This window comes from Bubalus bubalis, chromosome 6, assembly GCF_019923935.1.
Source record: "Bubalus bubalis isolate 160015118507 breed Murrah chromosome 6, NDDB_SH_1, whole genome shotgun sequence".
In the NCBI taxonomy this organism is placed as follows: domain Eukaryota; kingdom Metazoa; phylum Chordata; class Mammalia; order Artiodactyla; family Bovidae; genus Bubalus; species Bubalus bubalis.
This window is the reverse complement of record NC_059162.1, coordinates 19,348,494-19,374,650: the sequence shown is the minus strand read 5'-3', so window position 1 is coordinate 19,374,650 and position 26,157 is coordinate 19,348,494. Positions and strand designations below refer to the sequence as shown.

General features: G+C 49.4%; 1 protein-coding gene across 3 annotated transcripts; it reads left to right on the top strand.

The window, feature by feature from the left end:
* Nucleotides 1–25,323, top strand: CGN (cingulin). 3 transcript variants are annotated; one of them, XM_006055120.3, is made up of 22 exons: nt 78–144; nt 5,798–5,853; nt 6,370–7,244; nt 7,985–8,085; nt 8,230–8,299; nt 8,403–8,492; nt 10,153–10,280; nt 10,912–11,044; nt 11,600–11,812; nt 12,249–12,397; nt 12,649–12,781; nt 15,845–16,045; nt 16,377–16,583; nt 17,337–17,594; nt 18,603–18,773; nt 19,856–20,017; nt 21,385–21,474; nt 21,947–22,030; nt 22,144–22,262; nt 22,589–22,697; nt 23,378–23,541; nt 23,821–25,323. In XM_006055120.3, the coding sequence occupies exons 3-22, from the start codon at nt 6,384–6,386 to the stop codon at nt 23,960–23,962; spliced, it is 3,585 nt and encodes a 1,194-aa protein (XP_006055182.1). In that variant the 5' UTR covers nt 78–144; nt 5,798–5,853; nt 6,370–6,383; the 3' UTR covers nt 23,963–25,323. The 3 variants fall into 3 exon arrangements, with proteins under 3 accessions (XP_006055181.1, XP_044800308.1, XP_006055182.1); XM_006055119.3 differs by lacking the exon at nt 5,798–5,853 and having other exon boundaries at nt 1–144; XM_044944373.1 differs by lacking the exons at nt 5,798–5,853; nt 22,144–22,262; nt 22,589–22,697; nt 23,378–23,541; nt 23,821–25,323 and having other exon boundaries at nt 1–144; nt 21,889–22,030.
* The last annotated feature ends 834 nt before the right edge of the window (nt 25,324–26,157 follow it).

The window sequence follows — 26,157 nt, the reverse complement described above, 5'->3', positions numbered from 1 at the left end:
GAGCTCCGGAGGGGAGTAACAGGTTGGTGGGAGGGGGAGAAAGAAGGAGGGAGCTCAGAGGGACAGAGGGGGAGGGCCCGGGAGCCGATCGTGCAGCTCTCCCCGAGCCCGAGCCCGAGCCCGGGAGCGCCGAGCCCGGCTAGGGTGAGTGAACCGGGCGGGAGGCGAGGGCACCCAAGAGGCAGGCGAGCTCTCAGGTGTACCCTTGAGGGGCGGGAGTCAAGGCGATCAGAGATACCCAGGGCACAGGTGCTGTGTTGGCGAGAGGAGGAGGGGAGGTCAAGGTAGGGTGGGAGTACTACTGATAAAGAGCTGGCTTCTGCTCTAAGGTGCCAGACGCAGGTGCTTGGGAAGGTGCCAGGTGAGGGGCACCTGAGGCTAAGGCTATTCCCAGGGCATGAAAGCGTTTCAGGGCCAAGATATCTCTGGAGGTCAGACGCCAGTCCCTGGGGCAGAATTTCTCCTGGAGACCGGAATGGTAGGGGGAAGGAGTCAGTCTTGGTAGGGCAAAGGGGACTTGCTGTCTATGGTTCAGAGACGGAAAGGAGAGGGCGTGGAAAGGTGCTGTTTCTCTGAGGTTCTTTCCCCGACTGCCAGTCTGAGCCGGCCCTGATACCTCTCTTCTAGCTTTGAGTTGGCTCTGAGGTGTGGAGTCTTTAACCTTTCACCTATGGGAGGAGACAGGTGCAATTAATAGACACCGAGAGGTAAAAGGAGAGGATACCCCCATCTCTTTGCTAGGTGTGAAACTAAGGCTTTCGACATTTGTCCTCCTTTGCTTTCTTGCCAGAGAGGATTTTTCCTTCTTCCTCTTGAGAGAGTGCTCTATGAGAGAGGGATTTGAGTAAGCACTGATCCCTAGGCCTACAAAATATGTAGAAATACTTTTTTCTAATGAGGCCTCTTTCTGGGGGCTAATGTCAAACCCTCCCTCCAAGCACACATACTTCTGGGGTTCTAGATGGAGCTGTTGGGTGAGGTTTGGGAGCCTAACCAATTTTCTCAATGCCTCTTGGAAATTCTCCATTATTCGCTGAGACCCCACCAGGCATCCCTAACAGCTGGACTGTGGTGGCTGTCAGACTGGCAGAAGACACTGGTGCAGGAAATAAGCAGGGCTCCTCAGGAGACCCCAGGACTAGGAGATTCAGCACCTCTAAGTCTTCAGGCTGGATGAGAGGTGCACATGAGGGCCTAGACTAAACTTCTGAGGCAGATTTCCTTGCCTTAGGCGGGTGAGGGAACCAGAGCCAGCCATAACTTGGCCCCTTTGATGCCCTGCCTGAGGAGAGTTGTTGTAATTGGGAAATAATTAGCAACCGCTATGTAGTCGACAGGCTGCTTACACATGCCTCCATACCTCTTTTTTCATCCTGGGTATTTGGGAATGGGGGGCTGGCCCTAGGGGACTGCTAATCCAGAGATTTGCCTGACCCTAAGAGGATTCTGGCTTCCTAGAACCCTTCCTGCTTTCCCCAGGCTGACCTGCTTGCCACCACCCCTGTGGGAAGTGAGGAGAAGAGTAGGGCCGCTGGTTTTCTTCAGGCTAGGCAAGGGGAGAACTAAGAGCCAGGGAGGTGGCCCAGGTTATGTGGGATCTGGAATGCAACCTTGGGAACTCTCAAGAGGGAGGGGTAGAGGGAGACAGTCTTCCTGTCGCACACTGGGCTGTCTCTCACTCACCAGGCTCATTGTGTATCTGTTCGTATCTCTGTTCCTCCTGCCTGTTCCTTTCCCACCTTCTGCCTTGGCATCTAAGCTGGACAGAGTCCCTGCCCCTGGTTTTGCCCCTCTGCCTCCTCTGTGGTGTGGAATTTCTCTGATCTGCTTCACAAACTGCCAGTGGAGTCTCCCTGGCCCTCCCCTTCCTCTTGCCTCTCAAACCTGTCCAGCCAGTTTGCAGGGGCCCAGTTCCTCATTGTGTTTTTTTCCCCCCCACTGGCCCAGCAGCTCTAGCCTGGCGCTCAGGTTTGGCTGTTTCAGTGGACTGAACCAGGAGTACACTTAGGGGGTTCTTTTTGGATCCTCAGTCAACCTTATCTCATTACCTGTATGAGAAAATAGGAGCCAAAAGATCAAGGTCACTGAGTGGTCCTTTTCTATTTTGTTTTCCTTGTTACCTCCAAGGGGAGTCTAATCAGTGTACCTCTAGTTTACCCATTTTCTGCCTCTGCCAATTATATAGCATCTAGTATATTGCAAGGCCCTCTATATACCAGTTCTTCCTGGGCATACCCGAAACCACCCCACCCCCACTTCTGCCAGGAGTCCAGAGACCCTGTCACTCCTAGTTGGAAGCCAGACGCTTATGGCTGGGCCAGAGATGATGGAATTGGGGCAGGGCAGGCTAATGAGTAACTCAGGGAGAAGTGGCTGCCTGATACAGGTGCTGTGTCCGCCCCCTCCTCGCAGGCAGGAATGACAGGCAGACAGATGAAGCTGAATTAACTTGTGGTCTAGTCTTCTTCCCAAGTCCGGTTGGTGAAGAGCGCCCTGGGCACATGCCAGTGGTGGGAAAAGCAGGGTCAGGCATCTGGTGAGAGCAGAGGCTCTGGGCTCTCTGTTGCCTGGCACTCGATCATTGTTTACCTGCCTCTGGCACTTACGCAAGACCTTGGAGCTGCCCTGCTCTGTGGACCCCGCCCCGCTGTCCTCTGTAACTGAAGGCGGATAGGTTTCGGGTTTTCCATGTTGAATCATTTAGAGCCCTGCTTTCTGACCCACCTCAAAGATCCCTTCAGCCCTCCTGGCCCTGGATTCACATGTTCTGGGGCTGAAGAAGATTGAGGTTTGGGAGTCCCTGGGACCTAGGGGTAGGCTTGGTTCCGCCTCTGAGCAACTTGATGCTCTTGGGTGGGCAAGGGGCTATGTATTCTCTGGGACTAGGCTGAGAACTCCTTGACCTGAATCTGGAAGATCAGTTGATATACTATCATGGTAGAGCCACATCATGACTTCTGATAGCTGGCAGTCTAGGCACATTTGGTTCCAAAATTATGACTGAAGAGGGCAGGGAGTCCGGGCCAGGAAGAGGTTCTGTTACTAGGGCAAACAAGAAATGGCTGTGTGGGATCCTTGGGAAATCTCCCCACGGCTGTGTGAGTTCTCCTTGGTTCAGGATACAACTTTTAATAGATACATGTTGATGTCTACTATCTGCTAGGCCCTGGGGACACAGGAGTCAGCTGAGAGCAATGTTTTTTTCCCCTCCAGGAGCTTATAATCGAGTGGAGGAAACAGGAAACAAATTGTCCCTCTGATAAATATATAATTGTGGTACATGTATACAATGGAATATTACTCAGCCATGAAAGGGAATGAATTTGAATCGGTTCTAGTGAGGTGGATAAACCTAGAGCCAGTTATACAGAGTGAAGTAAGTCAGGGAAAAATAGATATTGTATATTAATGCACACATGTGGAATCTGGAAAAATGGTACTGATGGACCTATTTGCAGGGCAGGAACAGACGTGGATGTAGAGAACAGACTTAGGGACATGGCTGGGAAAGAAGAGAGTGGGATGAATTGAGAGCGTAGCATGGAAACACATGTGTTACCATATGTAAAACAAATCACTCATGGGAAGTTGCTGTATAACTCAGGGAGCTCAACCTAGTCCTCTATGGCAACCTAGGGGAGTGGGATGGGGTAGGGGGTGGGAGGTGTATATACTCAAGAGGGAGGGGACATGTATATACTTAACGGCTGATTCATGTTGTTGTATGGCAGAAAGCAACGCAACATTGTAAAGCAATCATTCTCCAATTAAAAATAAATTAAAAAAATAAACTGAGGCAAACTCATGAGGCCATCTGTGGAGCGTATAATATGTATCTGATCTAGTCTGTGGGAGGGAAGGGTCAGGAAAGGCTTCTCTGAGGAAGTGACATCCTTCTGTAAACCAAATGAAGCCAAGAAGGCCCCCTTGAAAGGAGCAGCATATGTGCAGGATAACATTTGTCGACAACTTTGTGACAGTCTTTTGCTGCTAGGTGTGTTCATGTTTACTATCTTGTCATTTTCCCTCTTTTTATTGAAGTAGAATCTAAGTAAATAAAGGACAAAAATCTTGTGTATAACTTAATAAATTTTTATAGTTGCATATACCCATATAATTGTTATTGTCTAATTCTCTTGGGCAATTATCTACCTTGTGAGGTAGTATCATTATGTCCATCTTACAGATGAGGAAACAGGCTTAGAAAAGTTGTGATTTATCCAAGGTAATATACATTAAATGAAGAGCAGAAACAAGGATTCCAGGTCAGATCCGGAGTCTAGTCCAGAGCCTTTTCTATCGGATGAGTGGCTTGGAGAACTTATACCTTTGCCTTGTAGCTTCTTTTCTGGTCCTATTTCTTTTCTTTTTAAAAAAGAATTATTTATTTATTTTTGGCCATGCTGTGTCTTCATTGCTTCTTGAGCTTTTTTCTATTAGTGGTGCATGGGCTTCTCATTGGCTTTCTCATTCCCTTGTTGTGGAGGATGGGCTCCAGGGCGTCTGGGCTTTAGTAATTGTGGCTCCCAGGTTCTAGAGCACAGGCTAAGTAGTTGTAGCACATGGGCTTAGTTGCTCCACAGCATGTGGGATCTTCCCAGATCCCTGAATCTGTGTCTCCTGCCTTGGCAGGTGGATTGTTTATCATTGAGTCACCAGGGAATCCCTCTGGTTCTATTTCTTACTTGAATTCCAGCATAGGGTCCTACCAACTAAGTATCTTGCTGTCTTGGGTATCTGAGTCAGAGGTTGGTTGGTCCAGAGAGGTTGGTCCTCCCTATTGTCTGCACAGTGGAAGGATGGGGTCCTCGGGTTCACAGGTGGGCTTTGAGGACCTTTTGAGATGCTGTGCTAAAAGTCTGGGTGAGCTGCCACCTGGGGGAAGGGTGCATTGCTTTCACGTTTTCTCAAATACCAAAAAGGTGAAGAACCATTGCTGATAAGGGGTTCCTCCCCTCTGTATCTTCCTCTGGAGGGGAGGGACTGGGAATGTTAGGAATGCTCTTACTCCAAGCCTTGTCTCACCTAGAGCTCTGCCCCTCCTTTCCTTGCTCCCGCTGGTTCATGGGCTGCTTAGCCCTTCTACAGTCCCTGCCTGAAAGGGGCCTTGCCAAGTTTCCTTGGCCCAGAGCTCTTCTGGAGGGTTGAGTTAGGTATGTTTGTGTCTCTGGCACTTCAGAGGCTCCTCCTCCAGTTTGGTGCTAGGCCCTGGTGGAGGTTAGCAGAAGGGGCGGGGGAAGCTGGTTTTTTATTTGCTTAGAGGAGAAATTCTCCTCCCCAAGTTCCTGGAGCCAGCACATACCTGGACTACATTCCATCTGCTGACTCTGGGCTTAGGCAGTATGGACCTAGGGAGGCGACCTGCAGGTGGTCTTGGCTCTGGCCCTCAGATGGACAAGTCTGCCTGCCCTGGGGCCTCTTGGACTCATCCTACATGGCCTGCGGGATCTCAGTTCCCCAACCAGGGACTGAACCCTGGCCCCAGCAGTGAAAGCATGAACTTCTAACTACTGGACCACCGGGGAACTCCCTGGACTGGTACTCTTAAATGTTATTTAAATCTTTTCTTGAGTGGGCTTCCCTGGTGGCTCAGATAGTAAAGAATCCTCCTGCAGTGTGGGACACCTGGGTTCTATCCCTGGGTCAGGAGGATCCCCTGGAGAAGGAAATGACAACCCACTCCAGTATTCTTGCCTGGAGAATCCCATGGACAGAGGAGCCTGGCTGGCTACAGTCCATGGGGTTGCAAAGAGTTGGACTTGACTGGGTGACTAACACTTACTTTTTTCTTGAGTAGGCAGTACTCAAAAGGGACCAGATTCAAAAGGTAGCAGATTCAAAAGGGACCAAAAGGTACTTCCCTGGTGGTCCAGTGGCTAAGACTACCTTCCCAATGTAGGGGGCTGGGTTCGATTCCTGGTCAGGGAACTAGATCTCATGTGCCACAGCTAAGATCCTGCATGCCACAACTAGACCCGGCACAGCCCAGTAAATGAGTAAATAATAAAAACAAACAAAAAACCCCAAAGGGACAAAAAGATGTCTAGGAGAGAGCCAGTCATTCAAAGTGTGGAATCTGGATGCGGCATCTGCATTTCCTGGGAACTTAGAAATGTAAACCCACGCTTGGGGACTACCTCCTGAGTCTGATACTCTGCGGAGGGTCGGGGGGGGGGGGGGGGGGGAGGTGGGGGTGGAGTCTGTGTTTTAACAAGTCCTTCAGATGCTGCTGCTCAGATGAAGTATGAGAATCACTATTTTGTATAGAGGGAACTGGCAGGCAGTCAGCCTCGTAGAAGCTGGGCACGTGGAGGTTTCTGGGTTTCGATTTCTAATCTCTCAGCTTAAGCTCTTTCCTTCATCTTCCAGGACCCCTCCTATCCATGGAGCAGGCGTCCACCATGGCCGAGCCCCGGGGCCCTGTTGACCATGGAGTCCAGATTCGCTTCATCACAGAACCAGTGGGTGAGGCAGAGATAGGCACCCTACGTCGTGGTGGGCGACGGCCAGCTAAGGATGCAAGAGCCAGTACTTACGGGGTTGCTGTGCGCGTGCAGGGCATCGCTGGGCAGCCCTTTGTAGTGCTTAACAGTGGAGAGAAAGGCGGTGACTCCTTTGGGGTCCAGATCAAAGGGGCCAACAACCGAGGGGCGCCAGGAGCTCTGAGCTCTGACTCGGAACATGCCGAGAGCCCCTACTCTCAGGCCAGGGAGTTGCCTGCCCCCTCGCAGGGCAGCACCTCAGATGAGGAGCCCGGGGCCCACTGGAATGGAAGGCTACTCCGCTCCCAGTCCCAGGCCTCCCTGGCAGGCCCTTCCCTGATGGATCCAGACAATAGGAGCACCAGCCTGCTGGAGCTGGCCCCCCAGGGGACTTCCCCGGGCAACACCATTGACACTGCGCCCCTGTCTTCGGTGGACTCACTCATCAACAAGTTTGACAGTCACCATGGGGGCCAGACCCGGGGCCGGACTGGCCGCCGCACGCGGATGCTGCCCCCTGAACAGCGCAAGCGGAGCCAGAGCCTGGACAACCGGCTGCCACGGGCCACCCTCCAGGAACGGGAGCGCCAGTCCCCTGATCACTGGATCCCTGGCACAAAGCATGACCAGCACACGGGCAGGTCGAAACCGTCAGCCCAGAGCTCTCTAGGCAGCTTTAGCCGTGCCCGTCAGACCCAGGACTGGGTCCTTCAGAGTTTTGAGGAGCCACAGGGGAGGGTACAGGACCCTGCAGTGCTACAGGTCAGACCCCACCCTTCTGTGGCTTCCAACCCCTGGCCCCTTCTCATCAGCCCCAACCCAGCAGCCCTGGGCCCCCTAGTGGACTCAGATGCTCTATAGCAGAGTCTACATTTTGTCTTCCACTTTATCCATCTGCTTAACAGATGATATTCACGTGTACAAGATACTTCCATGGGCAGAATTGTAAAGGAAGTGGAAGTAACTGTGAAATCACCATTCACAAGCCTGGAGAGCTAACTCGTTCTTGCCAGACCACTGTGTGTGCCTCAGTCGCTAGCATTTGCTAGGGCTGCCACAGAAGTGAAGCAGGCTTGGAGGATATGAGTGGCTCTCTGCTGCTCTGGCCAAAACTCCCACCTTTGTCTCCCACTCAGGAATGTGAGTGAGTAGGGGAGTGACGTTACTCTGAGACAAAGTTAAATCTATTCTAAAAGTAAATCATTTACACATTCTAGTACATTAACTGCCATTAGTGACAAATAGCCTTTGACACAGCTCACAACTGGTTGAGAGCTGCCTGTCGAGCAAAATCTGGTTTGCAGCAATAGTGAGACGTGGATCCTTCCTGGCCTGTTGCTCTGGCCTCAGAAGTATTGCCTCTGTACCCCATTTCAGGCTCGTTCTTCGTGCTTGAAGGGCCTCATCTCCCAACTGCCACTTCTCTTCTACCTGAACCCCATACACGCTTCTGGCTTAATCTTCTCAACCTCCCCATTTCTTTGGGTTTACTTCTTGTGTAGTTCAAATCAACTCCAGACCTTCTCCGAGACCAGCAGGAGGCCGCCCCACCAGGCAGTATGGATCACGTGAAGGCCACCATCTATGGCATCCTGAGAGAGGGGTGAGTGGGGACCTCTCCCAACAGCAGAGTCACTTTCTTGTTCTTCTAGCTTTGTTCCCCATCTTCCTTGCTCATCTCTTCCCTTCCCTCATCTCTTCCATCCTTGCCTCCCCTTACCTTTGTGTCTGTCCTTTCATCCTCCAGAAGCTCAGAAAGTGAAACCTCTGTGAGGAGGAAGGTCAGTTTGGTACTGGAGCAGTTGCAGCCTCTGGTGGTGAGTGGCCTTCTCATGGTGGAGTGGGGGGGCAGGCTTAGGGCCTCATGCGCCTCAGGATCTGGATGTGGACTCACTTCTTTCCCCACTGTGTCTCTGGCAGATGACTTCTCCTGGTACTGCTAAGGCAGGGCAGGCTGAACTCACCCAAAAAGTGGAGGAGCTACAGAAAAAGCTGGATGACGAGGTGAAGGTGAGGAGAGGATCAGAGGTGCAGGAGGGGTGAAGGACCACATGGGAGAAGAAACTTGGCCTGGATGGGCCCTTCCAAGCAGTGGGAAGAGCACTTGTGTGTCCTGTGAGATGAGATAAGAGTGTGTGCTAGTCCCAGGAAGGACTTTGGGGGTTCTCCGGAGCCTGGAGAGGAAGAACACATTCATCAGGGGTCCAACTACTTTTCATTCTGTTCCTCTGGACAGTCCTGTCCTAGCTCTGCCCCTTGTGCTGTGCTTAGTCGCTCAGCTGTGTCCGACTCTTTGCAACCTCATGGACTGTAGCCCGCCAGGCTCCTCTGTCCATGGGATTCTCCAGACAAGAATACTGGAGTGGGTTGCCATGCCCTCCTCCCAACCCAAGGATTGAACTCAGGTCTCCCACAAGGCAGGCAGATTCTTTACCATCTGAGCCACCAGGGAAGCCCAGCTCTACCACTTACTGACTGTATAAATCTTGAGCAAATTATTTACCTCAGTTCTTTTCATCATTATCATAATGATGGCAGTGATAGTAGCTGCCATTTATTGAGCTGAATTATTGTAGTAGGTACTATCCCGAGTAATATGTAACGATTATAGTGACCCTGTAAAGTAGGTATCCTGGACCCTTGTGTGATAAGAAAGTTGAGGATCAGAAAGATGAAATGAATTGCCCAAGGTGGTAAGCTGTAGAGGAATTTTAAAATTCAGGTCAGTCTTATGCTCAAGCCTTTGTACTCCTTTTTTTTTTTAACACTGCTTCTACCTTGGCACAGTGGTAAAGAATCCGCCTGCCAGCCCAGGTGGTGCAGGAGGTGGGGGTTCGATCCCTGGGTTGGGAAGATCCCTTGGAGTAGGAAATGGCAACCCACTCCAGTATTCGTGTCTGGAAAATTCCGTAGACAGAGGAGCCTGGTAGTCTACAGTCCATGGGTCACAAAGAGTCAGACACAACTGAGCACACACACACAGTTATTACTGTGTAATAAATTACCTCAAAACAAACATCGCCCAGTATCAGAGTGTCCAAGGTCTGGGAGCCACTTAACTGGGTAGTTGTGGCTCAGGGCCTGTAATGAGCTTCCAGTCAAGATATTGGCTGGGGGTCTCGTCATTAGGATACTTGACCGGAGTTGCAGGATTTACTTCTAGCATGGCTTACTCAATGGTGGTTAGTTGGAGGCCTCAGTTTCTTGCTACGTGGACCTCTTCATAGGGCTGCTTGAGTGTCTTCACAGTGTGGTAACTACCTTCCCTCAGAGTGGGTGATTCAAGAGAGAAGCTTAGAAGGAAGCTGCAGTGCCTTTTTATGACCTAGTCTTAGAAGTGACATATCACTTCCTCCTTTGTCTCTTTGTTAGAAGAGATGGCCTGTACTCCAGGGGAGTCTATTTAAGTCCAGCCTCTGCACAAGGGGAGAGGTTTCACCTTTTGAAAGGAATGGCAAAGAATCTGTGGACATATTTTAAACCATTACAAGTATAAGTACCATTACAAGGTTTCATCTGAGGCTTAAATGCAGATAATATACATAAGGTTCCTAGTTCAGCGCCTGTCACATAGTGAGTATCAATAGGTGTTAGACATTTCCATTAATCCTGGTCCTTCTGAGAGGCTTGACCTACCCTTCACCTGTTTCATTCTCCTTTCCTTTGCCAGAAACGGCAGAAGCTAGAGCCGTCCCAGGTGGGGCTGGAACGGCAGCTGGAGGAGAAGGCAGAAGAGTGCAGCCGATTGCAGGAGCTGCTGGAGAGGAGGAAGGGGGAGGCCCAGCAGAGTACCAAGGAGTGAGTGCAGCTGGTGCGCGCAGGGCCATGTGGGGACCTCAGCCAGATTCAGAGACTCCCCCAGCGCTGGGGGAGACAGGGAAATCTCCAGAAGCTGAAAGGGGCAGACAGAGATGGTTAAAGATGAGACCTTTCTCTTTACCTTTTCTATCAGATATGCTCATAGTGCATGAGTTAGGCTGCCTGGGTTTGCCTCTGTGCATCAAGTTCTTAATCTGTAAAATGGGCTTAATAATAATACCTGCCTCACCAGATTGTTGTGAGGATTCAATCATTCATGTAGCAGAAGTTTTGTGATCAGTATTATATATTGGTACTGATCTAGATTCCTATGGTTCATCAGTGAACCATAAAGCAAAGTTTCTAGTGAGGAAAAACAGACAGTAAACAATAAGCATATTATGTAAGTAAATGTGTAACATGTGAGAAGGTGGTAAGTAGAGTAGGTTAAAGAACCTTAGGAGGGCTGGGTTGTAGGGGAGCAGGTTATAGTATTAAATCAAACAGGGGAGACATTGTTTAGATTTGAACAAATGCTTGAAGGAAGTTTAAAGGAATTACTATAAGTAAAGTGTTTAGAAAATGGACTGACACTTAATGCTCAATAATGTGGTCTGTAATTGATTATTAGGCTCCAGAACATGAAGCTTCTCCTGGACCAGGGTGAAAGGGTACGGCATGGGCTGGAGACCCAGGTGATGGAGCTGCAGGACAAGCTGAAACAGGCCCACGGTCCTGAAGCTGCTAAGGAGGTGCTAATGAAGGTAGGGAGGAGGGTGTGTGTATTAATTGCTTCAGTCATGTCCAACTCTGTGGCCCCATGGACTGTAGCCCCCGCCAGGCTCCTCTGTCCATGGAATTCTCCAGTCAAGAATACTGGAGTGGGTTGCCATTCCCTTCTCCAGGGGAATCTTCCCAACCCAGAGATCAAACCCAGGTCTCCTGCTTTGCAGATTCTTTATCATCTGACACCAGGGAAAGCCCAGGGTGGGGTACTCTCATCTCTGCTCCCTTTCAGCAAGAGCATCCTCAAGTCTGCTCATCTATGTTTCCCCAAAGTATGGGGAGGAGGTAGCTGACTGTCTCTTTAGGGTGCTTTCAGGCAGGCTCAGTGGTGGGGTGATCCCAGAGACAGAATGGTGGATTTCCTTTAGCCTAACTAGGCATTGTAGAGGGCAGAGAGCACCTGTTCACATGCCTAGCAGATCAGAGGTGCTCAATACATATTTTTTGACTGACTGGATTAATGAATGAATGAATTAACAGACAGGTGGATTCTAATATGGTCACCTCTGTACTTCCACCTTCACTTTCCCCAGGACCTGATAGAGACCCGGGAGCTTTTGGAGGAGGTCTTGGAGGGGAAACAGAGGGTGGAGGAGCAGCTGAGGCTGCGGGAGCGGGAGCTGACGGCCCTGAAGGGTGCCCTGAAGGAGGAGGTGGCCTCCCGGGACCAGGAGGTAGAGCACGTGAGGCAACAGTACCAGCGGGACACCGAACAGCTTCGCCGGAGCATGCAGGACGTGACCCAGGCATGTGACAAGAGCAGGGCTGGGAAAAGAGGGCATCCCAGGGAAGGGGGCTGCCTTGAGGTCTTGGTATCTGGGGATTTTTTTTCCTGGTCATCACTGGAACTCCTGCTAAAAGACACGTGTGAGATGTAATGAAAACCTTTGTCAGGAAACCTGTAAGGGTGGAGAGAAGAAGTGCGGGCCAGAAGTCCCATGAGGGTGTGTGATCGAAGTCCCATGGGGAAATAATGGAGGAGACTCCCTCTAGATGACAGAGGCAGACTGTGTCTTAGGAAGAGAGCCTTGTACTAGCGCTGCGCCAGGCTCCCTGGGTGTCAGGGTGTGCAGCTGGCACAGTGCCTCTGGATCTGAGCCTTACCATCTGCACTCTCACACTTTGCTCTGGAGTTAGCTCTCACCTCTGAACCTCCTGGCCCCTGACTCTCCTCTTCACTAGGACCACGCAGCATTAGAAGCCGAGAAGCAGAAGATGTCAGCCCTGGTGCGGGGGCTGCAGAAGGAGCTGGAGGAGACCTCAGAGGAGACAGGGCATTGGCAAAACATGTTTCAGAAGAACAAGGAGGAGCTTAGAGCCACCAAGCAGCAGTAAGGATAGTCCCCCCCCAGGAAGCTTGTCCAGGATTCTTCTATCCCTGCTCTTCTCCGTCAGCGCTGTGCTCTTCCCTCTCCCGTTTCTCAAACTGCCCTTCTCCGTATCCACCTTCCTCCCTCCTGAGGAGGGGGGGGCCCAGTGTATTAACCTCCAGGGAGGTGGTTTTCATTGTTCTTCTAGCCTCTCCCCAGCAGGTGGCCTCACTCTGTTCCCCTTCCCTTTTATCTCACCTTGCTGGGCTCAGACTCCTGCAGCTGCGTATGGAGAAGGACGAGCTGGAAGAGGAACTTGGGGAGAAGATAGAGGCCTTGCAAAGGGAACTAGGGCAGGCCCGAACTGGTGCTGGAGATACTCGCCAGGTGGAGGAGCTCAAGAAGGTACTTGGAAGCTGGGGGACAGAAGGGCAGGTCGGGGTGATGGGTGCATGCCTCACCCATCCACGAGGGCCTTCATGCTGTCTCCCACTGCTTTGTTTTCAGACTTCCTCCTGCCTGCTCAGCCTTATCTCTTCGCAGCACACACTCCGGCAGGACTGGTCTCCTCATTCACTGTAGACATTTCTAATGGAAAGAACTCTCCGTGGCCAGCTTGGGTTATAGCCAGAGGCTGCTGGCTGCCTCCCAAGAGACCTCATGGGTAGCAACATTGAGGTGAATTTGTGAAACTCCAGGCTCATTTTTGCAAGCTTGGAAACCTCATTTGGTCATCATAGCAAGGGTTACTCCATCTTTTAGAGGGGACTCATTAACTGTACTTATGCAACCAACATTTACAGTTAGAACACTGGTTTATTAGCTTACAATGACCAGTGTTGTCGCATGGATTGGAACACATGCAGTACATGGCCAGCTGACCTACATGGGGAGCCAAATTGTAATTTGAAGGCTACTGCAGAATCTAGACCCAGGGAACTAAATGTTTTTATCATGCGTGGATATTTTATAAACAATCTCATAAAATTGAAATGAACACAGAAATAATTTCTTTGTATTCCTGGTATTAGTTTATGAAGGACAAGAAAGCAGTGCTTTATTTCAAATGATTTGAAAGTTAGAAAATATTTTTGTTAATTATAATTATGGAGAATTGGCATTTACAGCCTCTTGAGAATCCTTCTGGGTCTACATTTCTTTGATTGTCTGTGCGTGGTATGTAGTAGGTAATCAGTTAACAAGTATTAATTAATCAATGCTTATTGATCATGCATTTACTATAAGGCTACCTAACTGTAATCAGTAAGCATTATATTTTTAAATGAGTAAAGAAATATACCTCTGAATGATGATTTCCCAGATAAATAAAAGCTTGAGCTTATAGAAAAATTTTTGGTGGAGAAAAAGATAATAAGTGTTAACCAAATATACTTTGGTGGTTGTCAAATCAGAAGTACTCCTAGTTTTTACTGTATTGTTATTAAGTTAACAAATAAAGATAGTCTGAAGTTTGTTCATTATATTAGCTGACATAGGCAACTTGGACATTCCTCTGGACAATCTCAATTGATTTATTATGCTAGGTAAAGCTAAAAAGTAATAACTACTGTTTCATTTATCTCATATATTAAGTACATTTTATTAAATATTTAATCAGCCTATAACATATACACGGAGAAGGCAATGGCACCCCACTCCATTACTCTTGCCTGGAAAATCCCATGGATAGAGGAGCATGGTAGGCTGCAGTCCATGGGGTTGCTAAGAGTCGGACTCTCGACTGAGCAACTTCACTTTCACTTTTCACTTTCATGCATTGGAGAAGGAAATGGCAACCCACTCCAGTGTTCTTGCCTGGAGAATCCCAGGGACAGGGGAGCCTGGTGGGCTGCCGTCTATGGGGTCACACAGAGTTGGACACGACTGAAGTGACTTAGCATAGCATAGCATAACATATACATTAGGAAAATAGACTAACGCAGTCCACTGTAAACCACACACTGTGGTAGTTTTTTCTTTGTAGTTAGTGTCTTATATAGAAGACTCACTATATATATATAAACAACCTTTCAGCCTAATTATGATACTTTTTGAATTTCAGAAGTAGCTACTAGATAATTAGAACCAGAAATCATATTTTAATATTTTAAAAAAGAAATCAGATCAGCAAATCACACTAATATTTATTGTGTCACATACTTTGGTTTTTAGCATTTGAGAAAAAATAGCTATTTTTATTTTATTCATACACTCATCTGTTCTTATTCCACATAGTTTTTTTAAAGTAGAGATTTAGTTCATGTACCATAAAAGTCACCCTTTTAAAGAATACAGTTTAGTGAGGTTTTGTACACTCACAGAGATTTACAACCATCACCACTATCTGATTATAGGATATTCTACTTACCCCAAAAAAGAACCTTGTATCCATTAGCAGTCACTCTCATTCCCAGGAGCCACTAATCTACTTTCTCTCTCTATGGATTTGCCTATTCTGGACATTTCATATAATCGGACTCCTATAATATCGAGCCTTTTGTGTCTGGCTTCTTTCATCTAGTATGTTTCTCAAGGTTTATCTGTGTTGTACCAAGTAACAGTATTTCATTACTTTTCATGGCTGAATAATATTCCACTGTATGGATATATCACATTTGTTTATCTTCATCAGTTTTTAAACATTTTTAAATTTATTTATGGCTGTGCTGGATCTTCATTGCTTTCCTTGGTCTTTCTCTAGTTGTGGCAAGTGGGGGCTGCTCTTTGTTGTGGTGTGTAGGCTTCTCATTGCGGTGGCTTCTCTTATTGTGGAACATTGGCTCTAGGCAAGTGGGCTTCAGTGGTTGAAGCACACGGGCTTAGCACTTGTGATGCGTGGGCTTAATTACTCTGTGGGCATGTGGAATCTTCCTGGACCAGGAATCGAACCTGTGTCCCCTGCACTGGCAGGTGGATTCTCAGCCACTGTGCCACCAGGGAAGTCTTATCTGTTCATCAGCTGATGGACACTTGGGTCATTTCTATATTTAGCTATAATGAATAATGCCACTATGAACTTTTACTTACAGGTTTTTTTGTGATCATATGTTTATATAGTTCTCTTGGGTATATACCTAGGTGTGGAATTGCTGGGTCATATGGTCACTTTATGGTTAACTTTTTGAAAGTGGAAGTCATTCATTTGTGTCTGACTCTTTGTGACTCCATGGACTATACAGTCCATGGAATTCTCCAGGCCAGAATACTGGAGTGGGGAGCCATTCCCTTCTCCAGGGAATCTGCCCAATCCAGGGATTGAACCCAGGTCTCCCGCGTTGCAGGCAGATTCTTTACCTGCTGAGCCACAAGGGAAGCCCAAGAACTCTTTGAGACATTGCCAAATTATTTTCCAAAGTGGCCATACCTTTTCACACTCTCACCAGCAATTTATGAGAGTTTCCGTTTCTCCACCCTCTGGTATCCCAAGCTGGTTTTCTCTGCCCTGTCACCATTTCCCATCCCTTCTAGGAGCTGCGCCGGACACAGGAGGAACTTAAGGAGCTGCAGGAAGAGCAGCAGAGCCAGGAGGTGGCAGGGCGGCACCGGGAGCGGGAGTTGGAGAAGCAGCTGAGGGTCGAGGCTGAACGGAGCCGGGGGCTGGAAGAGCAGAACCTCCAGCTACAAAAGACCCTCCAGCAACTGAGACAAGACTGTGAAGAGGCTTCCAAGGCAAGGGGAGTGGGCATAGGGCTTAGGAGGTGGAGGCTGAGGGGTCTGGAGGGCTGAGGAGCCAGAGGGCATGGAAAATTACCTATCATGGGTATGTATAGACCAAATACCACGGTCTTAGGTGTGTGCTTAAACGTAGCCAGGATGTGGCTGGGGAGGCCGGGCTGTACCTTGTGACACCCACTGCTTCTCTGTAGGGTGGGGTTCCCAGGGAAGCCTCTGGCTGGCGGTACCACCCTTCTTTCAGTCGCTCTCTGTGGGGTGGTTTTCTTGGGAGTCGTCGGTCATCTTGAGCCCCGGGGTCTGAGCCACCTCTCTGAACCGGCCTCAGGCTCAGATGGCAGCAGAGACAGAAGCGGCAGTGCTGGGGCAGCGTCGAACAGCAGTGGAGACGACGCTTCGGGAGACCCAGGAAGAAAACGACGAATTCCGACGGCGCATCCTGGGTCTGGAGCAGCAGCTGAAGGAGGCACGAGGCTTGGCGGAGGGTGGGGAAGTGGCGGAGGCTCGGCTTCGGGACAAGGTGCAGCGGCTAGAGGTTAGTGCTTTCGCTGACATCTTTGGCTTCCTCCCTGTCCTCTGTCCTCTCATCCCTGGCTACATACTGGTAGCTTAGACGGTAAAGAAACTGCCTGCAATGCAGGAGACCTGAGTTCAGTCCCTGGGTCAGGAAGATGCCCTGGAGAAGGAAATGGCACCCACTCCAGTATTCTTGCCTGGAAAATTCCATGGATAGAGGTACAGTCCATGGGTCGCGACGAGTCAGACACGACTGAGAGACTAATACTTTCACTCTCATGGCTCAGGTGGTAAAGAATCTGCCTGTAATGCAGGAGACCTGGGTTTGATCCCAGGGTCAGGAAGATCCTCTGGAGAAGGGAATGGCAGCTCTCTCCAGTATTCTTGCCTGGAGAATCCCATGGACAGAGGAGCCTGGTGGGCTACAGTCCATGGGGTCACAAAGAGTCAGACTGAGCAACTAACATGAACATGGAAATACTTAGCTATCACTTTTATTTTGCCTGTAATGTGTTTCTGTTTGCCTCCCTAGCCCTTTGTTAACCTTGGGTTTTTTTCTGGAGTGTGCTTTGGCGTGAATGTCTTAGCCTTTGCCCTAGTGTTTTTGTCCATCTCCCACTCTACATGGTCTCTGATCTTGGAGCCTGTTTTCATTGTCCACCTTTTTCAGAAATATCTCTTCCTCCTCCCTCCCATCTGCTCACCTCCAAATGGCTTGAGCCTGAGCTTTGCATCCTCTTGGTCTAACATCCCTCACCTTCTCCTCTCCCAGGCAGAGAAACAGCGGCTAGAGGAGGCCTTGAATGCAGCTCAGGAAGAGGAGGGGAGCCTGGCAGCAGCCAAGCGGGCACTGGAGGCACGACTAGAGGAGGCCCAGCGGGGGCTGACCCGCTTGGGGCAGGAGCAGCAGGCGCTGAACCAGGCGCTGGAGGAGGAGGGGAAGCAGCGGGAGGTGCTCAGGCGCAGCAAGGCCGAGCTAGAGGAGCAGAAGCGCTTGCTGGACAGGACTGTGGACCGGCTGAACAAGGAGGTGGGCACGGGCTGGCCCAGGCTCAGGAAGAGGCTCAGCTCATACAGAAGCTTGCCTGGAGCAGTGGACAGGGGAGGGAATGGGGTCACAGCGTGTGGTGTTTGCTTTCCTCAAGTTCATTGTTGGGGAAGCCAAGGCCAAAGAGGCAGAGTGGCATCCTTCCTGTGTCCCCTGAGTGTTCTTGCTCACCCCTGCCATCCCATTCCTTTACGGTCTAATCCTTGGAGACCGTCTGTCTCCTGGAGTTCCTTTTAGAAGTCTATAAGACCTAAACATAGGAATCTTCATTGATAGAACTTTATATTTAGGGGAAGGGAAAAAAAGGCCTATGGTCCCTCCTTAGACATCTGTAAGACCTTAAAACAGGAATTTTCATTGGTAGAATTTTATATTCAGGGGAGGGAAGGAGAAAGGAAGAAAAGGAAATAAATTGCTTTTTTTTCGAGTAAGGTCATCCACCTAGACCCTTATTTATAAAACTGGAGCAAACGCCTATTTCATCAGTTCTAAAATGTACATTGTATCACCTCTGGAATTGATTTGTCTTATAATTGATGGTATGTTATAGTTCAGTTGGCAACTTTTTCTTTCAGTGGTATACCTTATAATAATCATTGGTATCATAGGTTTGGTAAAATATGGTCATTTCAGGCTTACTTTGTATCAGGCACTGCTGTGAGTACGCATATAATTAATTAACATAATTCTCACAACAACCTTGTGATGTACTATTATTATCCCATTTTACAGATAGGGAACTGAGACTGAGAGAGGATAAGTAACTTGCCTGTGGTTGCACAGCTAAGTGGTAGAGCAGGATTTGAATCCAGGAGGTCTATATATTACTCCCAGCCATACTAGGGACCTAGGTCCAGGAGAGAGCAAGAGAGGGCTGTTTGGGCAGGAAGGAGGCTCTGGGAGAACCTTGGGAGTCTGGGCCTAGAGAAGGGACAGAGGCAACTGTTAAAGAGTTGCAGGGTTGAAAAAGCTCTTCTCTCTGTGTTTCAGCTGGAACAGATTGGGAACGACTCAAAGCAAGCCCTGCAGCAGCTCCAGGCCCAGCTGGAGGATTACAAGGAAAAGGCTCGGCGGGAGGTGGCAGATGCCCAGCGCCAGGCCAAGGAGTGGGCCAGTGAAGCTGAGAAGACCTCTGGGGGGCTAAGCCGGCTTCAGGATGAGGTAGGAGCCTAAATGGCAGGATACTGGGAACCCTCCCAGTGTTCTTATATTGAAGGTCATTCATTGCCTCTTAATTAAGTGTGTCTAACTCTTTGAGACCCCATGGCCTACACAGTCCATAGAATTCTCCAGGCTAGAATACTGGAGTGGGTAGCCGTGCCCTTCTCCAGGGGATCTTCCTGACCCAGGGATTGAACCAGGGTCTCCTGCATTGCAGGCATACTCTCTAACTTCTGAGCCACCAAGGAAGTGAAGTGAAAGTTGCTCAGTCGTGTCCGACTCTTTGTGACCCCACAGACTACACAGTCCATGGAATTCTCCAGGCTAGAATACTGGAGTGGGTAGCCGTTCCCTTCTCCAGGGGATCTTCCCAATCCAAGGATTGAACCCAGGTCTCCCACATTGTAGGCAGGTTCTTTACCAGCTGAGCCATGAGGGAAGCCTGCCTCTTAATTAAAGCTATTGCCAAAGGATCCTAGGATCTGCCTTTAAGTCTAATCATTTAGGCGGGGGAGGGTGGAGGGAGTTGTCCACCCTAGATGCAGACAGAGGATGCATTCCCCAGTGGCTCAGCAGTAAAGAATCCACCTACAATGCAGGAGACATAGGAGATGCAGGTTCAATCCCTAGATTGGGAAGATCCCCTGGAGGAGGAAATGGCTACTCACTCCAGTGTTCTTGCCTGGAGAATCGCATGGACTGAGGAGCCTGGCAGGCTGTAGTCCATAGGATCATAAAGAATCAGACATGACTGAATCAACTGAGCACGCATGCACTTAGGTAGGGCTGTACACTGTAGCGATGCACTTACGTCACTCCTGTACAGACAACACATCCTCTACTGATGCGTTTTCAAACCCTGCTGCACATTAGGGGCACCTGGGGAGATTTTTAAAAATCTCAATACCCAAAATGCATCCTGTCCACTTAAATCATACACCCTGAGGCTTGGTTTCAGTATCAGTTGTCTGAAAACTCAGGTGATTTAAAGTGTTGAAGAATTTTCCCCTGCAGGGTGGACTGCTCCCACCCTGCCTCCACCTCACTTTATCTGAGCTGTTGCATTTTTCTCTTCTGACCAGACTCAGAGGCTGCGGCAGGCCCTGCAGGCATCCCAGGCTGATCGGGACACAGCCCGGCTGGACAAAGAGCTGCTGGTCCAGCGATTGCAGGGGCTGGAACAAGAGGCAGAGAACAAAAGACGCTCTCAGGATGACAAGAGCCGGCAACTCAAGAGCCTTGAGGTGAGGGGTTGACATGTGGAGGCAGGGTGGGGGAAGATGCAGGGGGGGTCTGGATCCTGGTGCAGGTGGGACTTCTGTGGGAAAAGCCAGGGCACTCCCAGCCTCTTTCTGTATTAGGGATAGAAAACTGGCAGTCCACAGCTGATGCGTTTTTTTGATTACAGTGCTTTAAGCAACTTTGAGTTAATTGCCACGGTTTAGAAATTTAAAGATGTCAAATAAAATTTTGGATTTCTGGCCTCTTGTTTACCTTTGAAAAATATAACAACGAGGGGCTTTGAGTCCCGAGTTGTCTGCATGGTAATAGTTGGCTGGAGCTGAGCAGCAGCTTCTCCCCTTTAAGGAGTCAACAGTGGTCTTCAGTTTGCTATATTTGGCAATAACGACAACAGTAATAATAGCAGCAGCAGCAGCAAATGCTTAATATATTGTGCTATGTGCCAAGTATTTAAGAATCATTTAATCCTGAGCAACGCAGGAGACCCGGGTTTAATCCCTGGGCCCAGAAGATCCAATGGAGAAGTGAATGGCAACCCACTCCAGCATTCTTGCCTGGAGAATCCCAGGGACAGAGGAACCTGGTGGGCTATGGTCCATGGGGTCACAAAGAGTCAGATATGAGGGATCAGCTAACATTCATTCATTCACTCAGTCCTGAGAATAGGCCTTTGGAATGGGTAGTTTTGTTTTATCCATTTTACAGATGTGGAAAACAGATGCGGAGAGGCTAAGCCACTTGTCCTTGGCCCCTGTGCTAGGAAGTGGTGAAGTGAAATGAAGTGAAAGTCGCTCACTCATGTCTGAGTCTTTGCAACCCCATGGACTATACAGTTTATGGAATTCTCCAGGCCAGAATACTGGAGTGGGCAGCCTTTCCCTTCTCCAAGGGATCTTCCCGACCGAGGGATTGAACTGGGGTTTCCTGCATTGCAGGTGGATTCTTTACCCACTGAACTACCAGGGAAGGAAGTGGTAGATCTGATTTTTAAACCTAGGCAGTCTGGCTCTGGTGCCCACACTCTTAGTCTCTATGTGGTACTGCCTGGCTTGAGTTTAGAAGCTTGGGTTTCTATTTTCCCATTAGGGAAATAGGGCTGCCCCATTGAGAAACAGATTCTGGGGTTTGTCCTCCTGCCAAGGGGTCAGGATCAAAGTGGGCCCGCTCCTTCCTCTTGATGCCTCACTTGGGCAGCAGAGGGCGCTAGCTCCATGGTGGCTCTGGGCAGGGGGAGGGACCAACGGATTGTGGGATGGGGAGAGACAAGAATCTCTGGAGGCTGGGGTCTGAGAGCGTCCAGGTGAGAGTGGCATTGTGGTATCCAGCATTTGGGGCAGAATTAACCCAAATTGTTGTCCCTCTGCCACAGGAAAAAGTCTCACGGCTGGAGGCAGAGTTAGATGAGGAGAAGAGCACGGTGGAGCTGCTGACCGACCGGATGAATCGTGGCCGAGATCAGGTAACCCCTTCCTGACCCCTCATCTATGTTTATGCCTGACGACAGAGCCTCTCAGCCCTTTCAAAAACAACCCTACCATCCCATCTTTCATGTCTGGAGAGATCTAGCTGCAGAATTGGTGCTTGACTAGATCTACTGCAGAGTCTCATCTGCTTTCGGGAGGGGTTGGCAGGTTTCCTCAAGTGGAAAGAAGCCAGGAATTGAATGGAGGAAGGAATCTTGGTGGCCTGGGCTACTGACTTGAGTCTGGGCCATCTCCATTCAGAAGGGATTCTGGTTCCTGGTGAGACTGAGGAGGCCTTGTTTCAATCTTTATGGCTCCTCTCATTTGAGTAGGCTGTGATTTCTTAGTTGCCTGGGAATTTGGGGGATTCAGAGAGCACCCTCCATTTACTCTGCCCAGCTTGGTTTCAGCTTGCTGGTTCATCATCAGTCCTCCCCAAGTCCAGTTCCTCTGGCCTATCCCTGCTAGGTGGACCAGCTGAGGACAGAGCTCATGCAGGAGAGGTCAGCCCGGCAGGACCTGGAGTGTGACAAAATCTCCTTGGAGAGACAGGTGAGTGGGTGGGGTGGGCAGTCTCAGGGAGAGACCTTGGGAGGTGGATAGAATGACCATGAAAGCTATTGGAAGTAGAGTGCAAACCAAGGAGGCTTCCTGTCCCCTCTCAGAACAAGGACTTGAAGAGCCGGTTGGCCAGCTCAGAAGGCTTCCAGAAGCCCAGTGCCAGCCTCTCACAGCTTGAGTCCCAGAATCGGGAGTTGCAGGAACGGCTGCAGACAGAAGAGAGGTGACATGAGCCATCCTTTCTCTCTCTCTCTGGGCTTTTCTCCTCTGGGCACCTCCCCCCCCTCCATCTTCTGCCTCAGTCATGGCAATCTGGCTTGATCTTTCGGGAGCCCTCTTCTCTTGATAGGGAGAAGAGAGAATTATGGGAATTCTGAAATGTGAATGGCCTCTGTCTATCCAGTTCTTTGGATCTGCCCTGGATCCTCCCCAGCCTAATGGTGGGGCTTGTGGCTGAGCCCTTGGAGTCCTTGGAGGCAGTACAGGGCCAAGCAGCAACTTCTTTAGAAATGGCAACAGCCTAGACATCCCCCTACCCCGCCCTTTCAGGGAGAAGACAGTTCTGCAGTCTACCAACCGAAAACTGGAGCGGAGAGTTAAAGAGCTGTCCATCCAGATTGATGATGAAAGGCAGCATGTGAATGACCAGAAAGACCAGGTAAGAATGGCAGCTAGGGCCAGGCAACCATAGGGCAAGTATATACTATGCATTTTCTTGAAGGCCAGGGGAGGGCCTACCTCATATGTGTTCTATCTTAGACTTTTTTTCTATAAGGACAGAGAAGCTAGAGCAAAAGGACTAGATTAGTGCATAGTAAGCATATGTACTGGGAGAAGGCAATGGCACCCCACTCCAGTACTCTTGCCTGGAAAATCCCATGGACAGAGGAGCCTGGTGGGCTGCAGTCCATGGGGTCGCTAAGAGTCGGACACGACTGAGTGACTTCACTTTCACTTTTCACTTTCATGCATCAGAGAAGGAAATGGCAACCCACTCCAGTGTTCTTGCCTGGAGAATCCCAGGGACGGGGGAGCCTGGTGGGCTGCCGTCTATGGGGTCGCACAGAGTTGGACACGATTGAAGCGGCTTAGCAGCAGCAGCAGCAGCAGCAAGCATATGTACTGAGTACTTAACGATACGCTGGGTACTTTTTCCAAGTGATGTATTAACTCATTTAATCCCCAGGACAAACCTATGAGTTTAGGGAACTTGCCTATGGTCACAACATTTTTCTAGGGGCAACTACATATACCTTGTCAAGATTGCTACAGGGGAGGGTCTCAGGCCTTGGTAGCAGCAGATGCATTTCTAATGGGGGGACTTGATATCGTGCATAGCTAAGCCTGAGGGTGAAGGCTTTGAAGCGGCAGGTGGATGAAGCCGAAGAGGAAATTGAGCGACTGGACAGCCTGAGGAAGAAAGCCCAGCGTGAGCTGGAGGAACAGCATGAGGTCAATGAACAGCTCCAGGCCCGGATCAAAGCCTTGGAGAAGGACTCCTGGTATGGGCTGCTCTTCTGCCCCCTGCTCCGTTGGGAATGAGCTCTCCTGAGCTGGGTGGGGAAAAGGGGACTTCGCGGGCATTCATTCCTGGATGAAAGCCAAGATGGTTGTCTTTTAGTACCTCAGGATCCATCCTGTACCCCATCTCCCCTACTTCTTAGGGGAATCTTATGGGTAGTTTTAGGCTTTAGGAGAACTGAGTTTCCTTAGCATGAGAAGGGAGGCTGTTTTAATCTTTCTGTCATCTCCCCTGACTGGTATTCCTCTCTTTGACTCAGGCGCAAAGCTTCCCGCTCAGCTGCTGAGTCAACCCTCCAGCACGAAGGACTGAGCTCAGATGAGGAATTTGACAGTGTCTACGATCCTTCCTCCATCGCCTCACTGCTTACAGAGAGCAACCTGCAGACCAGCTCTTGTTAGCTTGTGGTTCACAAGGGCCCATAAACCACACCTGAGGCCTGGCTAGTTCTGCTCTGCTCTGCCCAGCTTCAGATTCCTCATCTCTGGCAGGGATCCAGTTATTAAAGACCTAAGATGGGGAGGGGTTTGAGTGATGGTGATAAAAAAATGCATCTGCGCTAAACCGGTAGAGGGACATTCCCCTTCCTCTGGGCGGAGTGGGCTCTTTAGGCCAACTGAGCCCCCTCCTTAAGTGCCGATAACCCCCTCCTTTGCTCCCTCGTAAGAGCAGGCTGGTCAGGGGGATTGAGTGGGCTAGGAAGGGATAGAAATTGCCATGTATATAAAGCTTGCTTTCTTTAGCTCTTAACCCTAGGCTCAGGGAAATACCCTATGTGATTCTGCCCCCTTGACTCCTGCAATTCATTTCCTTCCTATTCTGGAGTGGGGTTAGGGGAGCATTATGGGTAATGGACATGCTGGCGTGACTCTGCCCACTTCTCACATGCTCTTCTTTGCACAGTCATGGGACCCATGCGGTAGTCCCCACCTGTCTCCATTACATATTTTTTGTCTTCCCTAGGCTAGGATCCGAGGGACCCTTTCTCCTTCCCTTCCCATCTTTACCATTTCTACGTTCCTTCTTCTCAGTGCCTTAGCCAGGGTGAGGAGATATGGATGCTCTTCTTGCCTTTTATTACCTGCACATTCATACCTCTCCAAAGATCACCTTTTCCCCAGCTGGGGCCCTCTGCCTTCCCTGCTGCCCCAGTGACTGGTCGAGAGATCTACCGGCTTCTCTGCCTATGAGCCCCTGTGAGAGGGGCTTTGGTAGGGCTGTAATAAAGTGGTGGAGCCTGCTTCTGCTCAGGGTTTCCATCCTTCCTCCTCTCTCTCTGGACTATGATGTGTTTATAAGATGGTTGGACCTGGGAACCCTGACAACTGTCTACACAAGTTTGAAAAGCAAATGTTTTGGTCTCTGTGGTTTCTCTTGTGGTTTCTCTTATCAGAGGTGCCCAAGCCCAGTAGGGAACTGAGGGACCCTCATTATCTCAGGAGCCTGGACCTGATACAGAGGGGCTAGAAGCTGACTCTTGGTAGAAATGGGAAGAGGCAATGGAGGATTTGTTCCTCTTTTGGGATTTGGGGAGAGCCAAGTTCTGGTGGGGAGGAGGTGAGGAAGATGATTCACCTCTCTTATTTCCTAAGCAGGCTCTGTAAGGAGCCTAGAGGAGGGAGAAGCCTGTTCTTATCAATGACTTGTAATTTCATGATTTAGAAAAATTCCTCTATTCTGAAAATCATATATTCTCTCCCAATCTAATCGAGCATTGAATTTTTATTTTAAATTAAATAAAAATTATATATCTATACTGAAATCCTTGACTTCTCATTCATTTTCCTGGTTTATTTGGAAGTCTAAATTATATGAAGAAGCCATATTACTGTGCAACTTTGAGGCTGAAACTGGAGTTTTCTTACCTCACTTTTAGAGGTCTGTTACAACAGATCAGATGGGGTCTAGAGAGACTAGAAGGTTATAGCAGCTCCATTCTTTCCTGGGAATAGCAAGACCAGTAAATGCCTTCTTTGAGAATTAAAGAAGACAGGTTAGAACTGAGTTTTATTCCTATGGGGCATAAGGATACCCTAAATATTTGCCTTCCAGGTGCAAAGATACCATCCATTCCTACATTGCATGTGATCCAGTTCCTACCTGGGAAGTTTGTCATCCCTGCTCTTGTGTTCCCTTGAAGAGGGGGTGAGGTGTTAACCAAAGTCTATTGCCAGATTCAGAAGTTCTGCCCACTCAAGAATGGGTCAGACCTCCTCCTGTCTGATGTCCATGAAGATCATAGCCCCATTGAGAAGCCACCTGCCAAGAGCGTTTGGGCTGGAAGAAGCTCCAAGGTCCTGCTTGACCAACCTCTCTTATGGGCCCTTAAGATGCTAACCTGGGCTTAGGGAGCAAATGCCACTGGAAAAATTGAGATTTATCCCTTCCCAAGAATACAAATTCCTTTTAAGGCAATGTGTCCCACCTCTCCCTTCTATATAAGGGCAGCTTCGATATAATAGCTTCTGCCAAACAAGCCCCACCCATAGCCAAGCTGGCATTGACTTTGGCCTGGGCTTCCTGCCAGGGAAGGGCACTTGCCAGACTGGCTTAGGCCAGTCTGAGTGAGCTGGTCCTGGAAGTCTGTAAGGTTTGC

Bases quoted from the DNA above. Each gene is read 5' to 3' on its own strand.
- CGN (XM_006055119.3), top strand. From the start codon at position 6,384: ATGGAGCAGGCGTCCACCATGGCCGAGCCCCGGGGCCCTGTTGACCAT. The intron at 10,281-10,911 runs GTGAGTGCAGCT...ATTGATTATTAG, and splicing joins GCCCAGCAGAGTACCAAGGA to GCTCCAGAACATGAAGCTTC. The intron at 22,698-23,377 runs GTAAGAATGGCA...TATCGTGCATAG, and splicing joins TGAATGACCAGAAAGACCAG to CTAAGCCTGAGGGTGAAGGC.